This window comes from Sciurus carolinensis, chromosome 4 (genome assembly GCF_902686445.1).
Source record: "Sciurus carolinensis chromosome 4, mSciCar1.2, whole genome shotgun sequence".
Classification (NCBI taxonomy): Eukaryota; Metazoa; Chordata; class Mammalia; order Rodentia; family Sciuridae; genus Sciurus; species Sciurus carolinensis.
In genome coordinates, this window is record NC_062216.1 from 166,919,193 (window position 1) to 166,944,238 (window position 25,046).

Below are 25,046 nucleotides of genomic sequence, written 5' to 3' on the forward strand. Positions count from 1 at the left end.
ACCACCACACCAAGCCTGGAATCCTACAATTGCCCTGCTCCGGGATCCCAAGATCCTACAAGGCTAATGGCCCTCACTCAGTTTTGATGGTTCTGGATTCAGGTTTGGAGAATCTAGATCTGATTCCTAATAGCTTCAATGCACTAAGTCTCTGTCAACAACGTTTGGGGGATTCTCTACGAGGTGAAACTGGCTTCAGAGTCACCTCTTTGGAGGAGCTGATCCCAGGGTCTTCCCCAGCTCCTCTGGCCTCCAATGGAAGACTCAGCTCTGCCAGCACCCTTCACAGTCCCTCCTCCCGTCAGTTTCTAGAAAGACCCTTCCTGGACTCATGGCAAACTGCCTTCTGCCTCACTACACCTGCCCAAGGTACCAGCAACCTCCTGATTATAAATCTAGTCTGCCGCGCCCATCCAGGTGCCAGCTGCTCTGTCCTCTGGAAGCATTTGGCTGTGTGCCACTCCAAAGGGCCCAGGCCACACCCCATGGTGGAGTCACACAGCCACTTACCTAGACCTCCTGACCTCTTTGGCTCTCGCCTGGAGAAGAGGCTCCTAATAGGTCACTCATCAATCTCTCCCTCTCTGTCCATTCTTTTGAACCCAGGTCACAATAAACCAGACATGTCCCTGCTCTAGAACCTTCACTAGTTCCCTGTTATCCTCAAACTAAAGAGAAATGCTCAGGTTCCTGAACCATCTGGTTTTCAGCTGGACTAAGCCCTTGGAACAAGTTTAGAGGAGATGGGTTTCTGGGCGTTCACAGGGCCTGAGGAGGGGGTCCTACCCAGAGTCTGCAGGAAGGGTGCTCATGTACTGGCTTCCCAGCTCAGGGAAGCCTTTTAAGACTAGAAATTCAGCCAGACCTGGTGGCATACTCCTGTTATCCCAGCTACTCAGGAGGCTGAGGCAGGAGGATCACAAATTCAAGACCAGCCTCAGCAACTTAATGAGATCTTTTCCAAAAGAAGGGATGTAGCTCAGTGATAGTCCCTGGATTTAATCCCCAGGACCACACACATACACACAAGGACTAGGAGCCTACCCTTTCTTCCTGTGGATTGGTGCAGAGAGGGGAGAGGAGAGGGGCGGAGTCATCAGCAGGGCTTACGGAGGTTGGAGTGTCAGGAACAGGCTGGGCTCTGGGCACGGAGGGGTTAACCACAAAGCCAATCTGAGAGAGCGAGATCAATGGGTTACTCCCAGGAAAGAGAGAGAACGAGGCAGCAGCAACGCAGAAAGGCAGAGAAGAGCCAGGCAGAAGAGCATGCCACCCGGGGAATCAGGAGTGAGCAGGGTGCCCGGTGGCTACTCTGGAGGGAGTGCCCAAGCCCAACTCAGCAGAGGGGGCAGAGGAGAGGAGGGGCCTTGAAGGCGAAGAGGGAGAAGTAGGAGGCAGACCTGTACCTGCGGGGAGGCACAGCCGCTGAGCCAGGAGGCAGCCCTAGCTTGGCTGTTCCCACCCAGGAGGGCCCCGTGCCCGGGGCTGAGGTGGGTGTTGCCCATACTGGGCTTTGGGGGCTTGCTGCATGCTGGGTCCTGGGTGGGGGCAGGCGGCGCCCTTCTTCCCTCCTCCCTGCTTCCCTACCCAGCTCCTAATTCCTCCCTACCCCCATTGTCCCAGCATGCAAGGGGATCCACAGGTAGTAGGTGTGGGCTCCGGGATGGGCAAGGATAAGGTTGTCAGAGGTGCCATGTTACAGTCTCCGGTGAGCGTTCCAGCCTAGGAGCCAGGCTACCAAGATGCACCCAAGATGTGCCATTCACCACCATGTTCCCTCTCTGGACCTCAATATCTCCATGTTCAATAAAGACCCTATGGTCTTCCTAGCTTTGCCCTTGTGGGGAATCTCACTAGACCAGACTCACCAGTGACTTAGGGATGTCACACATTTTGCTAAGGCTACCAACCTGAAGTCAGAGAAAGTCCCAAATCCATGTCCAAGGGTCTCCCCTGAGCTTCAGAGTCGCTTGGAGAAATAAGGGAAATATACAAGCTCCTGGGCTTGATGCCGCCCCTCCCCCACCTGTCAGACCTTCACCCTGTTCTATGGCCTTCATCTGCCTCACGAGTTGGAGGTGTCTGTCCATAACTCAAACAGTCCTCTGCACCCCGGGTCATAGGAGTGTTCCCTAGGAAACTGAGGAACTGCATTCCCCCAACCCCGCCAATGTGACTGCCAGGGACTTGCTCCCACAGTGGCTCTGAGTACTGACTTGAGGCTTCGCTCCTTCTCTGCCATTTCCCGGGAGCTTCCAGTCCAGGACGCCCGGTCAGACCCAGGCTGGGGAAACTAGGGTCTCCAGGACAAGTGCCCAGAGAGGGGACACACTGCCTGAGGACTCCAGCTTCTCTTCCCCAGGTGTCCATCTGATGGGGAGATGGCTAACACCCAGAACGTTTCACTGGAGAGCCCGGGAAGCGTGGGGGCCGTGGCAGTGCCTGTGGTCTTTGCCCTCATCTTCCTGCTGGGCACAGTGGGCAATGGACTGGTGCTGGCGGTGCTGCTGCAGCCAGGCCCAAGTGCCTGGCAGGAGCCAGGCAGCACCACGGATCTGTTCATCCTCAACCTGGCGGTGGCTGACCTCTGCTTCATCCTGTGCTGCGTGCCCTTCCAGGCCGCCATCTACACGCTGGAGGCCTGGCTCTTTGGGGCCCTGGTCTGCAAGGCCGTGCACCTGCTCATCTACCTCACCATGTATGCCAGCAGCTTCACCCTAGCTGCCGTCTCAGTGGACAGGTGCGCTGTGCTGGGGCCCAGCTGGGGAGGGAGACCGGAACAGATGCTCGCTGGCCTTAGGAAGGAGACAGTGAGGGGCCAACAAGGGACCGGGAGGGAGAGAAGGAAAGCTTTCTGGGTCACTGCAGGGGGTGCCTCAGGGGATCCTGTCCTCTCCCCCACCACCAGAGTCCAGGGGACATCTCTTCAGTCTCAGTTGACACGGTACCTAGCACAGAGGAGGTGTTCTGTAAGTGTGAAATTCGTGGCAGAAGAAATTCCCAATGTGCTAATAAGGTATTTTACAGCTGATCACACCAAGGCCAGGGCATGCGCATGCCTGCGTCCAGTGGCTTGAAACTTGGCCCAGGGCCTAGCTGATAACCCTGGGCAAGTCACCTGTTTCAGCCTTACTTGATTCCTATATAAAAGCATCCTGGATGTCTAAGAATTCGTAACATCTAAGTGCACGCCTGTAATCCCAGCGACTTAGGAGGCTGAGACAGGACCACTGAAATTTCGAGACCAGCCTCAGCAACTTAGCGAGACCCTGTCTCCAAATAAAAATAAAAAGGGCTGTGGGTGTAGCGCCCAACACCAAAAACTGAAAAATAAAATAACATCGAGGGGCGATTGTGCCCGTGCTAGGGGCCAGGCTTGGCTCTCAGCACGTAGCCTGTTAGCGCCCTGGGTCTGTAGGAACCCCGGACTGTTCAGACCAGGAGCTCAAGGTCCACCCGGGCCCAGGTCCCCTGCGCTGGGGCGTGGACGCGGGCCGGCGGGGGAAGGCCGCCGCCCGCGTGCTGACCCCGCACCGCCGCCCGCAGGTACCTGGCCGTGCGGCACCCGCTGCGCTCGCGGGCCCTGCGCACACCGCGCAACGCGCGCGCCGCCGTGGGCCTGGTGTGGCTGCTGGCGGCGCTCTTCTCGGCGCCCTACCTCAGCTACTACGGCACGGTGCGCTACGGCGCGCTCGAGCTCTGCGTGCCCGCCTGGGAGGACGCGCGCCGCCGCGCCCTGGACGTGGCCACCTTCGCCGCGGGCTACCTGCTGCCGGTGGCCGTGGTGAGCCTGGCCTACGGGCGCACGCTGCGCTTCCTGTGGGCCGCCGTGGGCCCCGCTGGCGCGGCGGCGGCGGAGGCGCGGCGGCGGGCCACGGGCCGCGCGGGGCGCGCCATGCTGGCGGTGGCCGCGCTCTACGCGCTCTGCTGGGGCCCGCACCACGCGCTCATCCTCTGCTTCTGGTACGGCCGCTTCGCCTTCAGCCCCGCCACCTACGCCTGCCGCCTGGCCTCGCACTGCCTCGCCTACGCCAACTCCTGCCTCAACCCGCTCGTCTACGCGCTCGCCTCGCGCCACTTCCGCGCGCGCTTCCGCCGCCTGTGGCCCTGCGGCCGCCGCCGCCGCCACCGCGCAGGCTGCCCCGCGAGCGCCCGCCGCGCCCTCCGTCGCGTTGGCCCGGCGTCTTCGGGCCCCGCGGGCTGCCCTGGGCACGCCGGGCCTCGCGGGAGGCTGCCGGCCGGCGGCGGCTGGGGCAGGGAGCCCGCCCACCTTGGAGAGGCCGGGCGAGCCCTGTGCGCCCGAGGACCCGAATAAACCTTGTCCTCTGGACTCAGCTGGTGTCCGTCCATCTGTCTGCCTGTCCCCTTCCTGCAGAGCAAGACGCCTCTGGGCTAGGGGACCTGGCCAAGGCCAACAGCTCTCTCAGGAAGCAGAGCAGTGGCAGAGCAGTGGCAGATTTGGGGTTCCAGTGCAGTGGACGCTCCTGGGAGGAAAATGGGTCCACCCAGCCAGGCCCAGCCCCTTGTCGCTGGTTCTGTCCAAAGCTAGCCAGGAGGACAGTCGCTCTACCTATCCATCTGGTGGGCACCTTCCAGGTCCTGCTTCCTCATTACCTGTTACCAAGACCCTTCTCTGCCCAGACCCTGTTCTAGGTAATTTAATACTAGCAGCTAATAGCAAATATTTATGTATCTAACATAGAGCTACCTTTGTTTTTTTGTTTGTTTTTCAGTGCTGGGGATTGAACCCAGGGCCTTGTGCTTACAAGGCAAGCGCTCTACCAACCCAGCTATATCCCCAGCCCTACTTTCTTTAATTATTAAGACAGCCTTACAAGGTAAACAGGATTAGTCTCATTTTACAACTGTAGACATCAAGGATCAGAGAGGCTTAGTGATTTGTCCAAGGTCACATAGCTAGTGTTTGGTAGAGTGCGTTTGAACCTGTGGCTGTCAAAGCATTTCTACTCAGTGGTCTTCCTTTTCTACTTCTGGGGCCTCTTCTCTCCATCTCCATGGTGCCCGCAGTTTTTCTTGGTTCTTCCTGCTTCATGTTTACAAACCTGCAGCTCCCCAGCTTGTCACAGCTGACTGGATACTCCCCAAAACTCTGAGAGCTCCCAGTTTTCTTCCTTAAGAGTGTTCTGTAACAAGCACCATGGCAAATGTCTGTAATCCCAGCTGCTTGGGAGGCTGAGGAAGGAGGATCTCAAATTGGAGATCAACCTCACCTACTTAGCAAGACCCTATCTCAAAATAAAAATTTAAAAGGGCTGGGGTTGTAACTCTGGTAACGTATTTACCCAACTTGTGTGAGGCCCTGGGTTCAGTAGCCTACAGCGAAAGAGAGAGTGGGGGGTGTTCTTTTTGGCTACTCAGGCCAAAGGGCTAGTCAGGCTTCGCTTTACCAGTCAGGTCCCGGGTCCATTCCCTGGTCCAAACATCCTGCGTTATTCCATTAGCTAAGGCTCAGGAGAGACACTGAGTTTCACTTGTGGCCCCAGCTGGCCTCCCAGCGGCCCTGGCTGCCCTGCGGCCCCTCCCTCCCTGCCCCCTCTCGCAGTGGGGAAGTCTGTGGCTGTAGAAACCACTAATTAACCAATAAATCAGTCTTGATGGTTTGGAGCAGCCCCCTTCCGCCCTCCCTTCCCACACATCAATAACGTTTATTAGCTTTGGGACGGAGGCCTGAGACCCTGCGGCCTCCGTGTCTCCCTACTATCCATTCGTCCTGGTTGCCGGGGCACCAGGAAGGCCCCTCCCTGACAACAGACAGCTGCTGTGTCTTCATCGCTGCCGGCCACCTGCCACAGACCCAGAGGTCAGGGTGGCCGTGGGAGACTGAGGCCAGCTGGAGGAGCCACCGCTTCCAGGGCCTGGCCCAGGCTGCCGCACCCACCTCGTACTCCTTCCCCCACGTCTCTGCCTGGTTCCTGCGGCCGCCTCCGGACGTGGCGGTGGGGGTGTTTCCCGGAGGCAGGGGCTGGGATGCTGCCTGCCAAAGCGCCCCGTGTGACGAAGCCATCACCCTTGCCCTCTGTGTGCCTCGCCCGCCCTGGCCAACAAGGGAGAGTGTCCCCATTTTCAAAAGAGCTGGGGCACAGGGGTGGGGTAATATGACCAGAACCAAATAGCAAATGAGAGGCAGGGCTGGGATCTAAACTGGGCCTGCGGGATCACTCAAGGGCAACCTGGCAGCCTCAGGAAAACATGGAAGGGCCGCAGACAAAGTCGACTGCACAGCAGACGGCGACACCCGCCAAGCAGACAAGGGAACCAAATGCCCTGGGCTGGGCGGCAGCTGCACGGCTCCATGTTGGCAGGAGCAGGTTGACCCAAGGCAGCCTCCACCCGGGATGGACAGGAGACCAGGTCACGTAGCCAGGGAGCAGCAGAACTGGAGTTTGGCCGCAAGAAACCCTGGAAAGGAGCTGGTCTGGGAACCCTCAGCAGTGGCCCTGGGTTCTAGGACTCTGTTCAATTGGCTGGCACCCTGAGACCTCCCGGTTCTGAGGCAGGTCTTTCTGGCCCAGCAAGTGACATGAAGGTCCAGGTCCTCATGTAGCAGAGACCGTGCAGCCTGACACTTAGCAGACACATGCAGATGCAGGAGGACAGGGTGCCAGGGAAGGAAGAAGTGCTTTCTCTTCTTTGTCCTCAAAACATTTGAGGCTTGGGAGAAGACAGGAGCCTCCAGTCTGGCTGGAAAACCAAAAGCGAAGAGAGGACAGCACAGTGACCTGAAGAATGGGGCCATAAACAGACACACCGTGTTCCGACAGGGCTCGGAGTGGGGAGCCTGCCTTCCTGGGCCGTGCAGGCAGGAATCCCAGAGGTGACATTTGATCTTCATTTTCCTGGAAGGAGGTGGGGAAGGCGCACCAGGTGGGCAGCAGCCGGCACAAGGCAGGGGGCGCGGAAGCAATAAGTGGGCTTGTGCAGTTGGAGCAGAGTGGGGTCAGCAGGGGAGGGAGCGAGGGTGTGTGGGGAGAGCAGGGGAGTCATCCAGGAGGGGAGGGCCCCCAAGAGGTGCCGCCCAGAGAGCCGCGGGTTGCTGTGGAGAGCCTGGGAGGACAGAGAAGAGGAGAACGCTGTTCCAGCCCCAGTGAGGAGACCAGCTAGTGCTGGGCCGGGGCTGGGAAATTACTTTTGCCACGGATGTGGCAGGAAAATTGATGGCCTGCTGCTGGGCTTGGACTTGGCTCATGAGGCTCCTGGGTTTGCTTCAGGGGGCTAATGAAATACTTGGAAGAGCAGATGGTAGTAATAATCTGGTTAGGAGAGAGCTGTGTGTCCTACAGAGCCCAGGGCAGGCGATGTGCCCGCGCAGGGGCTCAGTGAGCCCTGGCCTCTGCCCACCAGGGCCCAGGAGAGGGCACCTGATCTGAGGACCCTGCCAAGTCCCTGGCTGAGCCTAGAGCATCCTCAGGGACCCAGAAGGGTGTCTTTCTTTCTTTTCTTTTCCTTTCTTCTCTTTTCTTTCCTTTCTTTCTTTTTTCTGCATTGGGGATTGAACCCAGGGACAGTTTGCCTCTGAACTATATCCCCAGTTCTTTTTCATTTTGTTTTTTTTGAGTCAGGGTCTCATTAAGTTGCCAAGGTTGGCCTCAAACTTGTGATCCTCCTGCCTCGGCTCCCGAGTCTCTGGAATTTCAGGTGTGTGCCAGCGTGCCCTGCTGAGGAGTCCTTTTTTTTGGTAATGGGGATTGATCCCAAGGGTGCGTTAACCACTGAGCACATTCCCAGCCCTTTTTCATATTTTATTTAGACACAGGGTCTCGCTGAGTTGATTAGAGCCTTGCTAAATTTGAACTTGTGATCCTCCTGCCTCAGCCTCCCAAGCTGCTGGGATAATGGGCTGCGCCCCTGCTTCCAGCAGGACCGCTTCTTAATGGAGGGAGGTCTGGATTCCGCAGTGCTCTTGCTTCCCTGTGTGCACACCTCGTGGGGGGCTGAAGTGCTCACATCTGACACCTCCTAGGTACACACTCTTCTGCAGGCAAGAAAGACAGAAGCCTGGGGGCTGTGGAACCCCAGAGAGGCCTCACCCAGTGTGCCCACCAAAAAAGACTTCCTGGAGGAGCTGGTGCCCAAGCCCAGCCTCGAGGTGGAAATTCATCAGGGCAGATGAAGGAGGAGAAAAGACATGTGCCGGGCTGCCTGGCATCCGGCCGAGGAGGGAGGTGGGAGAGGTGGGGACGAGCCATGGAGGACTCTGGACCTAATCTGAAATGGAGGCGGAACTTTGTCCTGAGGGCAATGGGGAGCCATTGCAAATTTTAAAAGCAGAGTGACTTGATAAAAGGTAGGGAAGGCTTTCTGGCTGCCAAGGCCGGTTTTCACGGGGTAGAAGAGCAGAGAGACATGGCTGGGAGACCCGTCAGGAGGCTGGGCTGAGAATCCAGGGAGGTGGAGTCCTCCAGGATATGGCCGTGGGGGGCAGTTGAGGACAGGCGAGTGGACCACTTAAGGGGTCTGATGGTTGGGGCCTGGTGACAGCCGGAGGGCAAGGAGAGAGGGGTCCCAGGTGACACCCAGACTTCTGGAGTGGGCTGCTGGGGGCAGCAGTGTGATGACTGAGGGGGCAAGTTGGGGGGAAGATGATGAGCTTCGGGGGGACAAGTTGAGACCCAAGGGCCTGGGTGACATGGCAGCCGGTGACTGTGATGTGTACTTTAGGAATTTGGGTCTCATCTGCCTTAGAATTTGAAAACAGAGAAACAGAGGCTCAGAAAGAGCCAGGATTGCAGGGATGGGGTTTTAACTTAGGTTTGTTTGATTTGGGGGATGGTCTTTAGGGGGGAGCAGTGGCAGAAGAGCCCCCCAAGCCCATTGCAGCAACCATGGCAAGGCTACCCTTGACCCTGGTGAGGGCAGGTGAGGTGAGGGCCCTGGCACAGCCTCCTTACACGGCCTGCCTGCAGCTGGCAGGAACAGCCTCGAGGTGTGGACCTGGGGAAATAAATGCCAATTAGCCACCCTGAAGTTCTCGACTAATGAACATCAGTTCTCAGCCCTGATGTAGGGCTCATTTGAGAGCCGCTGGCTGGATTCAAAATGGTGCGGAGAGGGGTCAGGCTGAGCACGGGTGGGGCTGTTTCTGTGTAAGGGACCCCGCTGGGGCTGGGGTTGTGGCACAGTGGTAGAACACTCGCCTAGCCCCAGTGAGGCCCTGGGTTGGATCCTCAGCACCAGGTAGAAATAAAATAAAGGTATTGCGTCCACCTACAACTATATTTAAAAAAAAGAGACTCCAACTGATTTATTGAGGCTTTGGGGTTTTGTTTTTTTTCTTTGTTTTTTGTACTGAGGATTGAACTTAGGGGTACTCTGTCACTGAGCCACATCCCCAGATCTTTTATTTTTTCTTTAGTTTTACATCAATATTTAATTTTTAACTTTAATGTACAAATAGAAATGGAAAATTACAATCAAAACTACTGCAAAGGAAGGACAAGCCCCAGAACAGAAATTTCTTGAAAACAGAAAAGAGCATGCAGGAGGTGGGACGGCCATGGGAAGGGGCTCCAGGGGCCTCCAGACAGCCCCAGGCCCATAGGTCTCCCCTTCGGCCACAGGAGGGGCACAGGAAGGTTCGTGGGCTGGATGGGCAGGGGCTGCTGGAAGCCTGGTTCCGGAGTCCTCAGATGAATTCCCCTCTTAGGAAACAAGGATGTGTCCAAAGTGCATGTGTGACACTTGAGACACAGGCAGGGGACAGCGTCCCCAGATCTTTTAAATCTTATTTTGAGACAGGGTCTCAAGTTGTCAACTTAGCCTTGAACTTGGGATTCTCCTGCCTCAGCCTCCCAGGTAGCTGGGATTCCAGGTGAGCACCACCATGCCCAGCTTGAGGCATCTGCTTGGTGCCAACTTAGTGGCCTGTGTAGGATGAGGCTGCAGCAGGAGGAAGGCAGCAGAGGGGCCAGGGTGCGAGGACAGGGAGGAGTGCCTCTGGGTGCTCTGGGGCTCCTCCAGCCTCCGGGTTCTGGCCGTGATGCTGGGAACCTGGGCCTGGGAGGGCAACTCAGAGATGGTGTCCTGTGGGGGAGGGCACAGGCCTTGGAGCCACGGTCTGTTTGAACCCTAGCTTCCGCATTTCACAGCTGTGACTTCTCTGGGTCTGTGACCTGCAGAACTGAGCTCTGAGCCGAGTCTTACAGACGCACTGGAGATGCGCCCAGATGTGAACCACCTGGGGGCTCTCTGTTCATCCTTAGCCCCTCGAAGCCCTTGAGTCCAGCTGAGGAGGCTCAACCCATCCACGTCCGCCCACTGGGCAGATCTACACCACCAAATGCCTCTGTGACGTGGACCAACCAACCTCCTGGCTTCCAAAGTCAGAGCAAGTGGCCAGGTTCGCATGGGTCAGAGCGTTGCTCTGTGACAGTGCACCTCCCCAGCCCGTGTACTCCTTGCACAGTGCGCTGGCCCATCTTGCAGGCCCGAGGTCCAGTGTCAGCTTGGGGCTGGCAATGGGAGCTTGGGGCTGGCATGCCCAGAGCCAGGAACTTTGATGGGATTACCCCGGACATCAGCCTGGCACAGTCTGGCCTCCTTACCCTAGCGTGGACACCCACCCCATGCAGTCTGGGAAGCAGGTTGTCCCGGTGGGGAGCACTTTCTCAAGAGCGCTCTACCCCAGACTGAGGTCATGCCGAGCTTGAGCATTGGGTGCCTGCTCTGTGATAAGGATACTTCTGGCCCCCAGGATGGCGGGGACAGCCTGTCTTTCTGCCTGTCCTTTGGACCTTAGGACCTACCCAGCCAGATTCTATCCCTTTCTAACCAGCCTCTCAGCCTACTGGGGCCCTAGGTCTGGCTCAGGCTGTCTGCTCTGCCACTCACCAGGGACCACTCCAGATCCAGCCATGCTCCATCACCTCGTATCGTCCTTTCCCTGGGTGACCAGGTGCCTGCCTTTCCACTGAGCATGCTGTCATGCGCTCAGCCAGGGAAGGGTCAGCCCCTCCCTGCCCCTGGGAACACTGGCCGATCACAGAGATAGGTTTTCACTCGGCACAGTTCATCAGTCCTGCGCATGGGGAACCCTGTGCTTTGGAAACCTAGCAGGAAGAATGTTTGACCTGGGCCGGGCACATCCGCCTGACCTCAGGCAAGTTCCTTTCTCTCTCAGCCTTCCAAGAGTAAGGGATACTTAAAGCAAGTGCTGGCAACATTTTATTGCAAACACTAAATCAAAGGGCTTGGATAAAGGGCCTGCTGGCAAAGAGTAGGAGCTCAGCAAATGTGGTCAGCCTGCATGCAAGCCAACAGGCGAAGGTCTGGATGCCAGCTTGGCAGATCAGGTTCTAGCCCCAGCCACCTGGTGGGGCGACCCTGGCAAACCTGCTTCCCTGCTCTAACAGCAGCAAGGTGCACCTGGAGCACTGCTGGCCAGTACGCATGGCTCCCAGGAGTGGCTCCCAGCAGGCGGTAGGCAGCTCTTCACCCACGGCCATGATGTCAGCAGTTCCAGAGCAGCTGGCAACAGAACTAACCCGAGGACAACCTCGGCCAGGTGTGCTCTCTCCTGCCCGCCAGTCCAGCGCTCAGGGACCACGTGTGTCTTCCGACTCACGCTAGTCTGGAGCCCACTTCATCTGGCTGGCTCTTCAGACAGATTGGAAGTTATCAGGAATATCCGGGCTGGGGACTGCTGGCAAGGCAGGCTGGCTGGCTGCCCGGCTGGTGAGTGTTTGATGACTGACCTATCAAGCCCTCTGGTCACCATCTGCATGGCTGGAAGGGACAGGACGATGACAGGTGTTGCGCTTGGCTCTCCCGAGGCCTGGAGCCCCAGGTGGAAGACGCAGTAGGAGGCCTGCCTGGTGTCCCAGCTAGGCGTGGCTTGTCAGGGCCCAGGACTGTGAGGAGTCAGTCAGTCGCCTCCTGTGTCAGGCTGTCCTGGGAACCCACCCAGTCTCCTGGGGCAGTCTCGCCGTCCTAGCACACCCAATCTGCAGGTCCCTGGCCTCAGGCGTGTCTGTGCAGCCCACAGGAGGTCCCTGGCACCCTCACCCACCTGCTCCACAGCTCTGCAGTGACGGTTCCCCACTTTTTCAAAATGTGGGTGATGTTGATGACCAACGCCACGGGTTTCTTTCTAGAAGTGCTCTCCTCCCACAGCATCCTGGGGGCAACCCTGGGCTAGGCCAGTGTCTTATACCCTTTTTTTCCTCCAGGGTCTGAGGAGCAGCGGGTTCTAAGAGACGAACTCAGACCTGAAGCACACCATGCTGGGACCCGGGGACTAGCTCTCCCTGTGAAAGTAGTCAGGCTTCTGATTTGGCAAGAGGACAAGTGGACAGACAGACATAGCCTGATCTTCCTATGGCAGATCCCTACCATGAGGGGGCACTGCCTGGCACCTATCCACAGGGGACAGTGGCCTGAGGATCACTGGCTACCATGCTACTGCAGCAAATCACACACAGTAAGCAGCTTAAGAATGCAAATTTATTCTCTTATAGTTCTGGAGGCTGGAATCTAAAAACAGCCTCACTGAACTGAAGTCCAGGTGTCAACAGAGCAGCTCCTTCTGGAAGTTGGAGGGAGAATCCATTTCCTTGTGGCTTCCAGAGATGGCCTGTGTTCCTTGGCTTGTGACTCCTTCCTCAACATCTTGCTCTTCCCTTTTCAACTTCCTGCTTCCGTCAGCACACCCCACTTCCTCTCCCCTCCTGCTTCCCTCTTACAAGGATCTCTGTGATTATATCTGACCCACCACTCTGTGTAAAGACCCTGGACTTGACTACACCCATGAATCCTCTCCTGACACATAAAGTAACGTTCACAGGTTGCTGACAGGAGGATGGGCACCTCCAGCTGCTATCAGCCTACAACAACCAGGCTGCAAAGCCTTTCTACCTTCCTGGTGTTTCAGTGACCAGGAGGGCAAGGACTGGAGATTTTCGGCAGGGTCCTTCCTAGCCTGTTGGGCGTCACCAGCCCTCCCTTCCAACCAGCAACTCACACAGTGTGTCTGTGAAAGTCAGGATGAGCCTAAACCTAAGTGCCAGTGAGCGGTATGGGGCCAGACAAGAGCCCCTGCGGAGCCGGCTGGCCTGAGGGTGCCTGAGGGTACCTGCCCCAAGCCAGCTGACGGCGACAAGCCCGGCTGGAAAGGTGCGTAGAGAAGGCTCTGGGGCCTGGATGGGGCTCCAGGAGGCCCTGGGATGAGTGAGGCCCGCCAGGAGAGCACAGATGGGCCAGGGCTTGGGATTGGAAGCAGCAGCGAGGGGCTGTGGTCCCGGCCCAGAGACGGGACGGAGACTGCGGGTGGGAGCAGTTCCAAGGTCACGGGGAGAACGCCTCTGCCCCCGGCCTCTGAGGGCAAGGCTGAGGTCCTCACCAGAGAAGTGCCGCTTCAAAGTCCCAGACACTGGGCTTTTCTTTGTAATGAGAGAGCAGAGGGGCAGGGGCGGGGGCAGAGCAGGAAGCAGGGAGCCTCTCTGCTACCTCTTCTCCATGTTCTGCATCTGCAAACTGAGGGAGGTGAAGCTGGCCAGCAGGTCGGTCACTTCATCCACCTGTAGGACGAAACCCAGGCTGTTCCAGGGTGCCAGGGCCCCTGGCCTCCCCCTACCACAGGCCACCTCCCAGGGCCCCTGGGGGCTTCTCTCCGACGGTGGAAGAGCAGGGCTGGGGAGCACAGCGGCCGTGCCTGTGGTCACATCGGGATCCCCTGACATGAGGTCAGGCTGCCTCGGCAGGGCTGGCCTGCGGCTCACCTGCTCCCTGGTGCTCGTCATCTGGAGGCGCGAGCAGAGGTCGTCCAGCCGCTCCCGCTGGTCACGCCGCCCCAGGCGCTCCAGGTACTCCCTCAGCATGTGGATGATCTGCAACGGGGGTGAGTTGAGCCACCTGGTCCTGAAGGCACAGAGAGGCCTGGTGCTTGTGCCAAAGGCACAGCAGAGTGGGAGCCACCTGGGGCTCATGTGAGATGACTCGGGAGCCTGGAGGCCAGAGGCAGGGTGTCCGTGAGCGCAGCACCTGCCCAGGGCCTGCTCAGAGCCTTGGACTCAGCAGAGGGCGGACTCACCTGCTTCACCTCCAGCCGCACAGCCTCCAGGCACTGGGAATGGCCCTCCTGCAGGATGTTCAACTTCGACTTGGCCAGGTGCAGGGGCGTGCGGCCTGCTCGGTCCAGGGCATCTACGCGGGCCCCTGAGGGAAGAGGCAGAGGTAAGCACACTGGGCTGAGGGTGAGAGGGGAGGGCGAAGGAGAGGGGCCACATACCTCCTCGGAGCAGTGTGGTGATGACAGGGACGTGGTTGGTGCAGGCCGCTGAGGAAGAACAGGGAGGTGAGAACAGGAGCCTGGGGTAGGGAGCAGGGCTGTGCCTCCAGGTAGGCCTGTGCCAACAAGGGCCACCTGGGCAGCAGATGGCATCAAGTCCAACCCCTTCCCTGTGCAGCTGGGAAACCGAGGCCTGAGTGGGACCCGCCTCACAAGCTGCACTGTGAGCCAGCGGCAAGGCTGGCACCAGGCGAAGGTCTCCTGGCACACTCCCCCAGAGGCGCTGCTGGCCGGTCAAGGCTGTGAAATCGGCTCTGCCGAGGGCACCACACCACCAACTGCAGAGGGACTGGATGGTCTGTGGAAGGCAGGCTGGTGGGAAGTGTGGCCTGGAGCTCAGAGATACCGCTGGGAGCCAGCAAGACCCCAGACTCAGGAGCCTGCCTGCACTACACAGGTGTCTTTCTTTGTTATTCTTTTTAGTTATACACGACAGTACGATGCATTTTTACACAGGTGTCTTGGTGACGCCTGAGGACTTACCCAGGTGCAGCGGCGTGTTTCCCAGGCCATCTCGCTGGTTGGGGTCAGCACCGTGGTCCAGCAGCAGCTGCACTGGAAACAGGAAGGCCCAGGGAGCTGTCAGAGGCCTCGTGCACTGGACCACACCCCTAATCCAGCTAAGAGGCCCTCTCAAGAGTGTGGAGCGTGGAATTTGCAAACTTGATTGCCTATGTTGTTTCATTCACTCATTCTATCACTACTCAGTAGGGTTCACGTGCAGGACTCTCAGATCCTGGGAACTAAGGATCCCAGGAGGGCCCCTTGGCTCACATGGGTGCTCCAGGGCTGTTTTTAGGGGTAAGGAAAGTGCTAGAGAAAGCTGCCCAGGCATTTTCTCCTCTTTCCTCAACCAAATGCCACAGTGAGAATTAGGCCAACTGAGGATGCTGAGCTCAGTGAATAACATCCCTCTCCTTGGCAGCCTCAGTCACCTCAAGGGTGGCTGTGGTATTGCCAGGGTTTGCTACTTACCCTACCGGATACCCAGGCAGGTCCAGGACATTGTATGGGGGTAGTGGACTGAGCCTCACACCATACACAAAAGCTAATTCCAGAGGTATTCTAGACCTTAACCGTGAAAGCTGAAATAGCATGGTTTCTAGAAGAAAACAGGAGAATATCTTCATGACCCTGGGATAGGCTAAGATTTTGTAAATGTCACAAAAATACTAACCATAAAAAAGAAAAGACCAATAAACTAGATTCATAAAAATTAAGAACTTGTGTTCATTAAAAGATACTGCTCACAGGCCAGGTGTGCTGGTACAAGCCTGTGTTCCTAGAGACTTGGGAGGCTGAGGCAGGAGGATCACAAGTTCAAGGCCAGCCTCTGCAACTTACGGAGACCCTGTCTCAAAATAAAAAGTAAAAAGGGCTGGGGATGTAGCTTGGTGATAAAGTACCCTGGATTCAATCCCTAATATCTACTCCCTCCTCAAAAAAATACCACTCATAGAAGGGAAAGGTCAACTGGGGAGGAGGGAGCTGATGGTTGATACATGATTTGTGTCTAGAATGCAGAAAGAATGCCTACAAGTTTTAAAATAAAATCACAGCAAATCTTTAAAAATATGTTTTGAGAATAAAACTTTACATAAAAATGTCTAAGGAGAATTCCTACCAATCGAGACAGACAACTTGTTTAGAAAGTAGACAAAACACTTGAACAGATGTTTCACAAGAGGACATATGAATGGCCAATAAATACATGAAGAGGTGTTCAACATCACTGGCCACCAGAGAAACCAGATTAAGCCACTACGAGCTGTTACAGAATGGTCAAAATGTCAACAGAGCTGGCAGTGAGCATGAGGACGGGGGACACAGTGGAGCATGCTGGCGGGAGTGGGGGGGATGCTGGGATGTCCACTACAGCTAAAGGACATCTACCCTGCAACCCCTACCCCCTGTCCTGGGCCTGTACCCCATAGAGATGAGCGCTTGTAGCCACCAAAGTGCAAGTAGGAGAATGTTCCCAGCAGTTTGATTCTCAATAGCCAAGACCTGGGAACCACCCAAATGTCCGCCAGCAGCATGGGTGAGCCGGGGAAGGGCACGTGACAGGGAGTAGCCAGCACAAGAGAGGACAAGTCACTGGCCAGCACAACACTCATCCATGAACCCACAGATGTGACCTTGAGATGTGCACAGAGGAGGGCACGCAGTGTGCTTCTGTGAATGTGAAATTCAAACGCAGGCCAGCCCGGTCTATGGGAGCAAGGACTCGATGGGGCGAGGACCGGAAGTGCCGGGGGCTGCCAGGACGCTGGACGTAGCTGACAACCTGGCCAGTTACTGTTTGAAGCTACACCACATTTAAAAACAAAACCCAGCAGTTCTGCTGCGTGGCCGGCACTGAATGCAGGTGCCAAATATCTCCCAGGCCTGGCTGTCCCTGGCGGCTGGCCCCTCACGGGAGGCCTCGCTTCACCCTCGCATCACTGGTGGTCTGCCCCACCTGGCAGTGCTGGCCCCGGTGAAGGGGCAGGGGACCGTGGCGTCCAGCTTCCTTTGTGTCCAGTCCTCCGCAGCCCAGGCTGTGCAGACGGCAGCTGCTCCTCCAGGGCCTCTGGAGAGATGCCACGTGCCAGTCCCACCAGAGCCTTCCCAGGACTCACCGATCTGGTCGTTGCCGTTGCAGGAGGCAAAGTGCAGCGCCGTGCGGCCCTTGTCGTCAGCTGCACAGGGATCGGTGCCGTCTTCCAGCAGCTGCTGCACTGACACCACCAGGGCAGGGAGGGGACAGCACAGTGTTAGCTGAGCCTAGTCCCCAGGGATGGACGGCAGTGCTCGCGGCCTCCTGACAGGCCTCCCGACAGGCACTGCGCTGCACGGGAGAGCCGGCCCCTCCCAGATGCGGCCCCACAGGGACTGGCCTCCTGAGGACACAGCGTGGGTCCTGAGGGTCAGATTGCGTGCTGGGCAGACTTCACAGGGGCGCCTGACCCTCAGAGAAACCCAGCGTACGCTGCGGCCCCGCCCTCCACCTCTCCGTTCCACCCGGACGCTGCTGCCCCCGCTGCTGGCTGGCGCTTCTATGGCTCGCGGAAGGCAGCCCTCTGGAGAAGACAGAGGAGGTGACGGGCTGCACACTCTGAGTCCCAGGCTCAGCTAAGTGAAGAGAAAGGAGTAGGGCACTTCCTAGAGGGTAGAAGGCCCGAGTTCCATTCCCAGCACACACAGGGGAAAAAAGAGAAAGAAAAAATGTATAGAGACCCCGCCTGGGAAGGGGCAGGAAGGCCTAGATCTGGTCTCAGGTCACCAACGACTGGCATGATCTCTGCTCTGCCCATCTCTAGCGCGCTGAAATGGGAACAGTGGATATGACATTCCCTTTTGTGCCGCATGGAGGGGCTGTGAAACGTGAGACACCGGGTACTAATGCACATGTCCAACCCACGAGGGAAATCGCTGCCATCATCTGCGAGTCAGCGCTTTAGTCTCCTTCCCCCAGCAAAGCTCTCAAGGAGGTGAGTCCCTCCAGCTGAGTGCAGATGGCTTCGCCTCGGGCACCACCCCCGTCCCTGGTGTCCCATCTTCAACAGCAGCAGCCTGTGCCATTCTAGAATAATACCAACTGCACACCGCGGACAAGATGGGTGACAGGCATCTGATGGCTCAGCCCTGAAACGACTAAGCAAGGCGTCACATCCACTTTTCAGACCAGGGGGCTCAGGCCTGGAGGGATTCTGTGAAAAATCCAAGCCACACTCACTGTGATGAGGCAAACTGGGGCGGGAAACCCAGGCTCTCTCCTCCAGCGAAGCCCTTCCTGTGTTTTGGCTTTTGATTTGGAAATGGTATCACAGTCTCTCCAGCTACATTTAGGTTTTTGTTTTGCTAATCTTTGTAGACTGGACATCAATCATGCTGTCCTGCAAGTAACAGATGCTTAGTCAATGTTGCTGACTGGCTCAGTGAGTGAGAAAGGTGGCGGAAGAAGCTGAGAGAGAAGTGGGCCTTGCGGCCATCCCAGTGTTCCTAAGGGCATTCAAGGGCTGGGGAGATAGCTCAGTTGGTAGAGTGCTTGCCTTGCAAGCACAGGGCCCTGGGTTCAATCCCCAGCACCTGCAAACAAACAAACAAACAAACAAACAAAAAACCCTGAGGGCATTCACCAATAGCCTTTCCCACTGAGAGAGAAGGAAGCAAAACAGCCAGTCAGGCTGGGTGTGGTGCTGGTGCCTGGAATCTCAGTGACAAAAAACCCATAAGTAAATAAAAAAATAGAAACCTTTATCAGGAGCTATCAAAATATGTACTCTTGGGCTGGGGACATAGCTTGACTGGTAGGGCACTTGACTAGTGTGTGTGAGGCCCTAAGTTTGAGCCCCAACACAACAAAATAAAGAAATACATAAAATATGCATACCCTTTGAGGTAATAATTCATACCTGGGGAGGAGGGAAACACCTCCTTGTGCCCTGCGGGGGACCTAGCACTTTACCACTGAGCTACATATCCAGCCCCACCCTCCTTTTTCTTTATGAGACAGGGCAACACTAAATTGCTTAGGGCCCTGCTAAAATTTCTGAGGCTGGCTTGAACTTGCCATCCTCCATCCTCAGCCTTCTGAGTAGCTGGATTACAGGTGTGCACCACTGCACCTAGGTGAGGTACTTCCATTTTGATAAAACAGTTACATAGACTATAAGAATGTTTATAATACACAAAATATTATGTGGCTACAAAATGTGTACATAGTAGTTTTCAACCCATAAAGAAAATTCCTACCCATAGGAAAAGGGACTAGAAAGATACCAACAAAATATTTGTTTTAAAGTTGTAGATGCACTCGATACCTTTATTTGATTTATCTATTTTTATGTGGTGCTGAGGATCGAACCCAGTGCCTTATGTGTGCTGGGCAAGCGCTCCACCACTGAGCCCCAACCCCAGCCACCACCAAAATATGAAAGTGATCCGATCCTCTGCTGACATTATGGATATTTTTCTAGTATGCTTTTCTAACTTCTGAAACATTTTAAATGCGGCTGTTATTTTCATACTTGAAATACTTTAAATGATTATGAATCCATAGAAAATAATTTATAATTTAACAATAACAGGGTATAAATTTTATGTTCATTATAATTGTTAGACTACATAAAACCCAACATGTAAAGAACAAACATAAAATGCTCACCATAAATGCCATGAAAGTACTGGTGAGGCCGGGTGTGGTGGCGCACACTTATAATCCCAGCAGCTTGGGAGGCTGAGGCAGGAGAATCTTGAGTTCAAAGCCAGCCTTGACAATTTAGCAAGGCCCTAAGCAACTTAGTGGGACCCTGTCTCTAAGAAAATACAAAAAAGGGCTGGGGATGTGGCTCAGTGGTGGAGTGCCCCTGAGTTCAATTCCAGGTACATAAAAAAGTGACAGTGAAAAACATCAGCCAGTTCTCACCTTCAGAGTCCTGCAGGTAAATCTAAGAGGCTCTGAAAGGAAAATTACAGCATTTCTATCAAAATAATAAAACCGGGGCTGGGGAGATAGCTCAGTTGGTAGAGTGCTTGCCTTGCAAGCACAAGGCCCTGGGTTCAATCTCCAGCACCACAAAAAAAAAAAAAAAAAAAAAACAAAATAATAAAACCCCCCAATTTAAGATGAACTGAACTTTCTGCGGGAGGTGAATATAATTAAATATTCTCTGTCATACACTGGAGATATGAAAAACACAATTATTGTTTTTCACCGAGAAACTATCTTAGGTTGCTGCTTGGATATTGCAAAATATTAAAGTTCACAGAAAAAAGACCAAAGTGAAAAGAGTGAAAAGCCCTCCAGCTTCTAGGCCTGCTGACTACCGCTGCGCCAGAAACAGGGGAAGCATCTGGAAGCCTGTAGTGCAACACCCAGCTCTCACACCTGCTGCAGGTGGGCTCCTGTGACCCGCGGCTCGTCATTGATACTCACAGCTTGGCCGTTGACCACAGCATCCTACCACCAAGATAGAATCATGCACAGAACAGTGCCCACATTCCGATCCCTAGGATTTGTAGATGATAGGTGTCAAAAAGGACTTTACAGATTTGACCAAGGCTAAGGACTCTGAGATACAGCTTATCCTGGATTACCCAGGCCTAATCTAATCACCTGGGTCCTTAAAATCAGAGATTCTTTCCCTGCTTCAAGCATCAAAGAAACAGCAGATAAGAAGGACTCAGTTGGCTTTGGAGACAGAGGAAGAGTCTTCGAGGCAAGCAACGTCGGGGCCTCTAGGAGCTGGAAAAGGCGGGGAAACATATTCTCCCTAGAGCCTCTGGAAAGAGATGTAGCCCAGCTGGCACCAGATTTTAGCCTGGTCAGTGAGACCTGGGATGGACTTTTGACCTATGGAGTTACCTGATGATACACGCATGTGGCTTGTGCTCTGTGCTATGAAGCAGCCATAGAAAACCAACACACCGCTTTCCCCTGACTCAGGGGAAGAATGAAGCCAATGGATACAAGTAACTTTGTCCTAGAAGCTGTCCTTATGCCCTCCTTGCTGCCACCTAGTGAATGTGGGAGAGCAGTCCTGAGTCCTGGGAGGAACTCCGCCCATGCCTCTGCCTCTGAGGCTTTGTCAACCAGCAAGTTAATCTGAGGACCACAGTCTCTTGGAGCAGCAGGAGGTGGCAGATGGTCACCTGGCGGTTAACTTTAAGAGTTAACTTTAACTCTTATTAGCCAGACAGTCCAAAACAGTGTCTGCTCCTGCTGAGGGCTGTACTGGGGTGCCAGGATCCAAAAGCAGACAGTCTCCAGCAACAGGGGACTCACAGTGATAAAATGCTACGACATCAGGAAGTTCCGGGTGACAGGGAGCATGGGGAGCGAGTACCCAACCTGCCTTACCTTCTTCAAAATGACTGCAAAGCCAGAAAATAAATAACGCACTCTTGTGCCAAGGGGACGAGCTGGCAGCGGCCTCTTCCCAGGTTTATTACCCGGCCTTCCTTCCCTAGCGGCCACGCGCCCCTGGAGCTGGACCCGTGGCGCACACTCACCTGTTTCCACATCGTTGGCATTGGCCGAATCCCTCAGTCTCTTCAAGGCTGTGATGAGAATAAGAAACGCCGGTTAAAAATAATCATCACAACTTACTAGGAGGGCTTACTAGGCTTACTAGTTTTTCTCCCTAACGCTAAAGGAAAAGAGCCCATGCGGTGGCGCATGCCTGCAATCCCTGCAGCTGGGAAGCTGAGGCAGGAGGACCGTGAGTTCAAAGCCAGCCTCAGCCACTTAGTGAGGCCCTAAGCAACTCAGTGAGACCCTGTCTCTAAACGAAATATGAAAAAGGGCTGTGGATGCAGCTCAGTGGCCAATACCCCTGGGCTCAATCCCAGGGAAACAAAGGTGCCAGGATATAAAACGCCACAGTGGGAACAAGGGAAACAGCGAAGGCCACTCTGTGTAGCAATTCTGACTCCTGGGGACAGATCTTGTTTCTGTCACTTGTAGCAGTTGGTGACCTTGAGTGAGCTAGTTAACACCCCGGCCCCACCTGCCCGCTCTGGGAAACAGGGATGAGTTGTGCTGCCAGCTCCAAATTGCTGTGAATACAAAACGAGGTGACTTACACAGTTCTCTGGAGCTGACCACACCAATACTCTTCTATTCCCCTCCCAAACAGGCCATTCCCAAATGACTTACCTAAATTTGGTAATTCTCAAATGGAGACATTTTCCCCTTGAAAGATACTACCTCTATATCAGAACCAATAAAAACCAATGCCTTCATCATCAGAGAAATGATCAGAAAATTGTAACTCAGATAATAACAAATCCTTACATCCATATAGTACTTCATGATTTATATATCTCCTTTTTTTTTTGGTACCAGGGATCGAACCCAGGAGTGCTTACCCACTGAGCCACACCCCCAGCCCCTTTTATTTTTTAAGACAGGGTCTCGGTAGGTTGTTAGAGCCTTGCTAAATTGCTAAGGTCAGCCTCAAACTTGTGATCCTCCTGCCTCAGCCTCCATGTTGCTGGGATTACAGGTGTGCACCACCATGCTCTGAACTTCTTTAATTTCCACAACACCAACACATGGGTTGAATCATAGCTTGTTTGAGAAGAGACCCTAAATATCACCATTCTTACTCTTTCAGGGCCTTGGTTTCTGTGACATCCATAAAATGTAGAAGACAATATAGTAGACGTCATCTGAGAGCAGGAGTTTTGAGTGTGACTAACCTGGATATTAATATCAGCACAGGCACTTTCTATATGACCTGGAGGAAGACAATTTCTGAGCCTGTTTCCTCATCACTAAAATGGTCACAATTGCTGTATCTCAAAGAATTCTTGTGAGGATTACAAAAAGTCAGTCTAAGAGGGTAGATCTGATCTCTAAGACATCTCATTATGAAGATAGGAGTCAAATGGTCAGAAGATCACTGTACGGAGTGTCAAAAAAGTAGGATTTTGGGCTGGGGGTGTAGCTCAGTGGTAGAGAGCCTGCCTAATATGCACAAGGCCCCAGATTCCACCACTTGTGCTGCAAAAAATAATTAATAAATGATCAGTGTTTAGCATGCAACAAAGGCAAGACAGCTGCTATATACTCAGTATCTTACTTGGCTTGGCTTTTAAGGCAGGTATTATACCCATTTTGCACACGGAAAACTGAGGTTGAAAAGGTCTACAGTTTGCCCAAAAGGCTAAGTGTGGTAGAGGAGTCCGAACCAGGTCTGTGCATTTAGCAAGTTGGTACAACTAAGCTAGAGGCTCCAGCCTCCCCTCTGATGAGAAGAGCATTCTCCAGAGCCCCACACTGTCGTCTACTCATGAAACCCGCGGTCGTGGAAAGCGTCTCTCCAGGAATTATCAAGTGAGAGGAGTCCGGAGTGACCGGCTGAGCAGGAGGACTTAAAAAAAATAAAAGGGTCTCTGCAGCTACAATAGTGATCATCACTGGAAGTAGACCCGAGGGTCCCCCGGGCTCTCAGCCGGACGTCTGAGACTCCAGACCGCCGGGAAGCGGGAGTCGGCGGTCGGTTCTAAAGGCCAGTAACTCGCGCTGGGTCCCCGCGACCCGCGCTGCCAGGGCCAGCCGCTCGCGCCGCTCACCGTGCACCTCCTTGCCGGTGGGCCCGAGCCGGCGGTGGGGCCTGGCGGCGCGCCGGAGCCGGCCGGCGGGGATCTTGCAGCGCAGCTCATCGCGCGGCTCCGCGTCCTGCTGCCACAGGACGTGGAGGTAGCGCAGCGGGGACTGGGCCCCGCCGGACGCTCGGCCCGGTAGGCCCGCGCCGCCGCCCAGGGCAGACCCGAAGTCGGCGAAGGAGAAGAGGCCCTCGGCTTCCGTCAGCGGCTCCGGCGCCACCGCGCACTCGCCTTCCGAGCTCGAGCGGCCCGAGCGCGGCCCATCGTCCGCGCCCCCGGCGGCGGCTGCCATGGTAACGGCTCCGCGCGGGCCCGGCCGCTGGAGCCTCGTTCCCGACCGACCAACGGACCCACTTCCCTCCGCCCTAAGCCTCGCTGTCAGCGAGCGAGCGGGCGGGCCGGGCCTGCAACCACGGCAACGGAGCGAGGGAGGGTTCACAAGCTGGAGCTCTTGGACCAATGAGGATCCTTCCGACCTGCACCTCACAGCCAATCGGACATAGAGGGCGCAGCACGAGCAAGATAATTGGACGGGGGTTTCCAGCAACGTGACTGGCGGATATAAGAACCAATCATAAATTTGAAGAGCCCAGGGTCCCTGCTGTGTGTCGCTACCGGAGCCAATAAGACAGCGGAGTTTTTAAGACCCTCTTTTTTTTTTTTTTTTTCCATTTCCACCCCCGTCGCATCATGGGAAAGACGACGGGCAGATGCCGTAGCCAATCACGGTAAGATGATCTGCAGCCAATCGCGAAGCAAAGTGGAGAAACCACACTACGTGTGCATATGAGTGTGTTTAAAATGAGTGAAAGAAAAAAAAAAAAAAAAAAAAAAAAGAACTTCCCGCAAAATGCATACTGCAAGTAGGAAAAGAAAAACATTAAGATTTGCCAGGTTTTGTGGCACAAGCCCCAGCGCCCGGGGAGGCCGAGGCAGGAGGATCGCCAAGTTCGAGGCTAGCCTGGCCGTTTAGCGAAACCCTGTCTCCAAAAGTGAAAAAATTAAAATGTTTAAAATTTGGAGATATTAGCACGAACTATGGAGTAACAGATTCTATATTTATTAGGTTTCCTTTCGACAGGATTCGTTTGGTAACCCCAGCATTGGTTACAAAGAATTATAATCCAGCGTCCTTACATCAGAGTAACGCCTCAGTCCAAGAGATAGTCACTGAGCCAGGTGTCTTTGCTCACAGTCCACCGGGAGAAGTCAGAGTCCCAGAAACAAGTTCTGCAAAGCAGATAAGGATGCTTTTAATTACACCTCACATCTCCCGGGTGCATCTATTTGTATGATGTCTCGCAACCCCTACCCCACAAACTGTTCTGTAAGGTAGGCCAAAAATACCGTCCCCATTTAGTAGATGAGGAGCTGAAACCAGAGATAAGAGACTCTTTAATGATTGCCCAGCTCTCTTGTGAAGAAGTCTGTGCAGAGGCAAAAGTTCTTCCCAAATGCAAATCCTCTCATTCCACACAGTTAAAATGCAATCTTTCTTTGAGGGTTGGACAAGCCCTTCCAGATTTTGCGTCTCTTACAGAACACCATTGTGAAAATTGTCGTTATCCAGATTGGGGGGAAATACTGTTTTCATTGGAACCTTCCTCTTCTGCCTCATAACTTATTAGGACACATACCAACTCCATTT

The 25,046-nt window shown here is 54.9% G+C and overlaps 2 protein-coding genes across 3 annotated transcripts; one reads left to right on the plus strand and one right to left on the minus strand.

Annotated features, from left to right (window-relative positions):
- The first annotated feature begins 1,092 nt into the window (after positions 1-1,092).
- Galr3 (galanin receptor 3) lies at positions 1,093-4,315 on the plus strand. Its single transcript, XM_047549815.1, has 3 exons — positions 1,093-1,490; positions 2,363-2,740; positions 3,547-4,315. The coding sequence occupies exons 2-3, from the start codon at positions 2,382-2,384 to the stop codon at positions 4,313-4,315; spliced, it is 1,128 nt and encodes a 375-aa protein (XP_047405771.1). The 5' UTR covers positions 1,093-1,490; positions 2,363-2,381.
- An 8,415-nt stretch (positions 4,316-12,730) lies between these two features.
- Positions 12,731-23,807, minus strand: Ankrd54 (ankyrin repeat domain 54). Of its 2 annotated transcripts, none has more exons than XM_047550622.1 (8): positions 23,366-23,807; positions 21,299-21,346; positions 16,924-17,022; positions 14,786-14,857; positions 14,243-14,290; positions 14,045-14,169; positions 13,734-13,841; positions 12,731-13,532 (listed from the first exon to the last, which is right to left on the minus strand). In XM_047550622.1, the coding sequence occupies exons 1-8, from the start codon at positions 23,688-23,690 to the stop codon at positions 13,458-13,460; spliced, it is 900 nt and encodes a 299-aa protein (XP_047406578.1). In that variant the 5' UTR covers positions 23,691-23,807; the 3' UTR covers positions 12,731-13,457. The 2 variants fall into 2 exon arrangements, with proteins under 2 accessions (XP_047406578.1, XP_047406579.1); XM_047550623.1 differs by having other exon boundaries at positions 16,924-17,017; positions 23,366-23,505.
- Between the last annotated feature and the right edge of the window lie 1,239 nt (positions 23,808-25,046).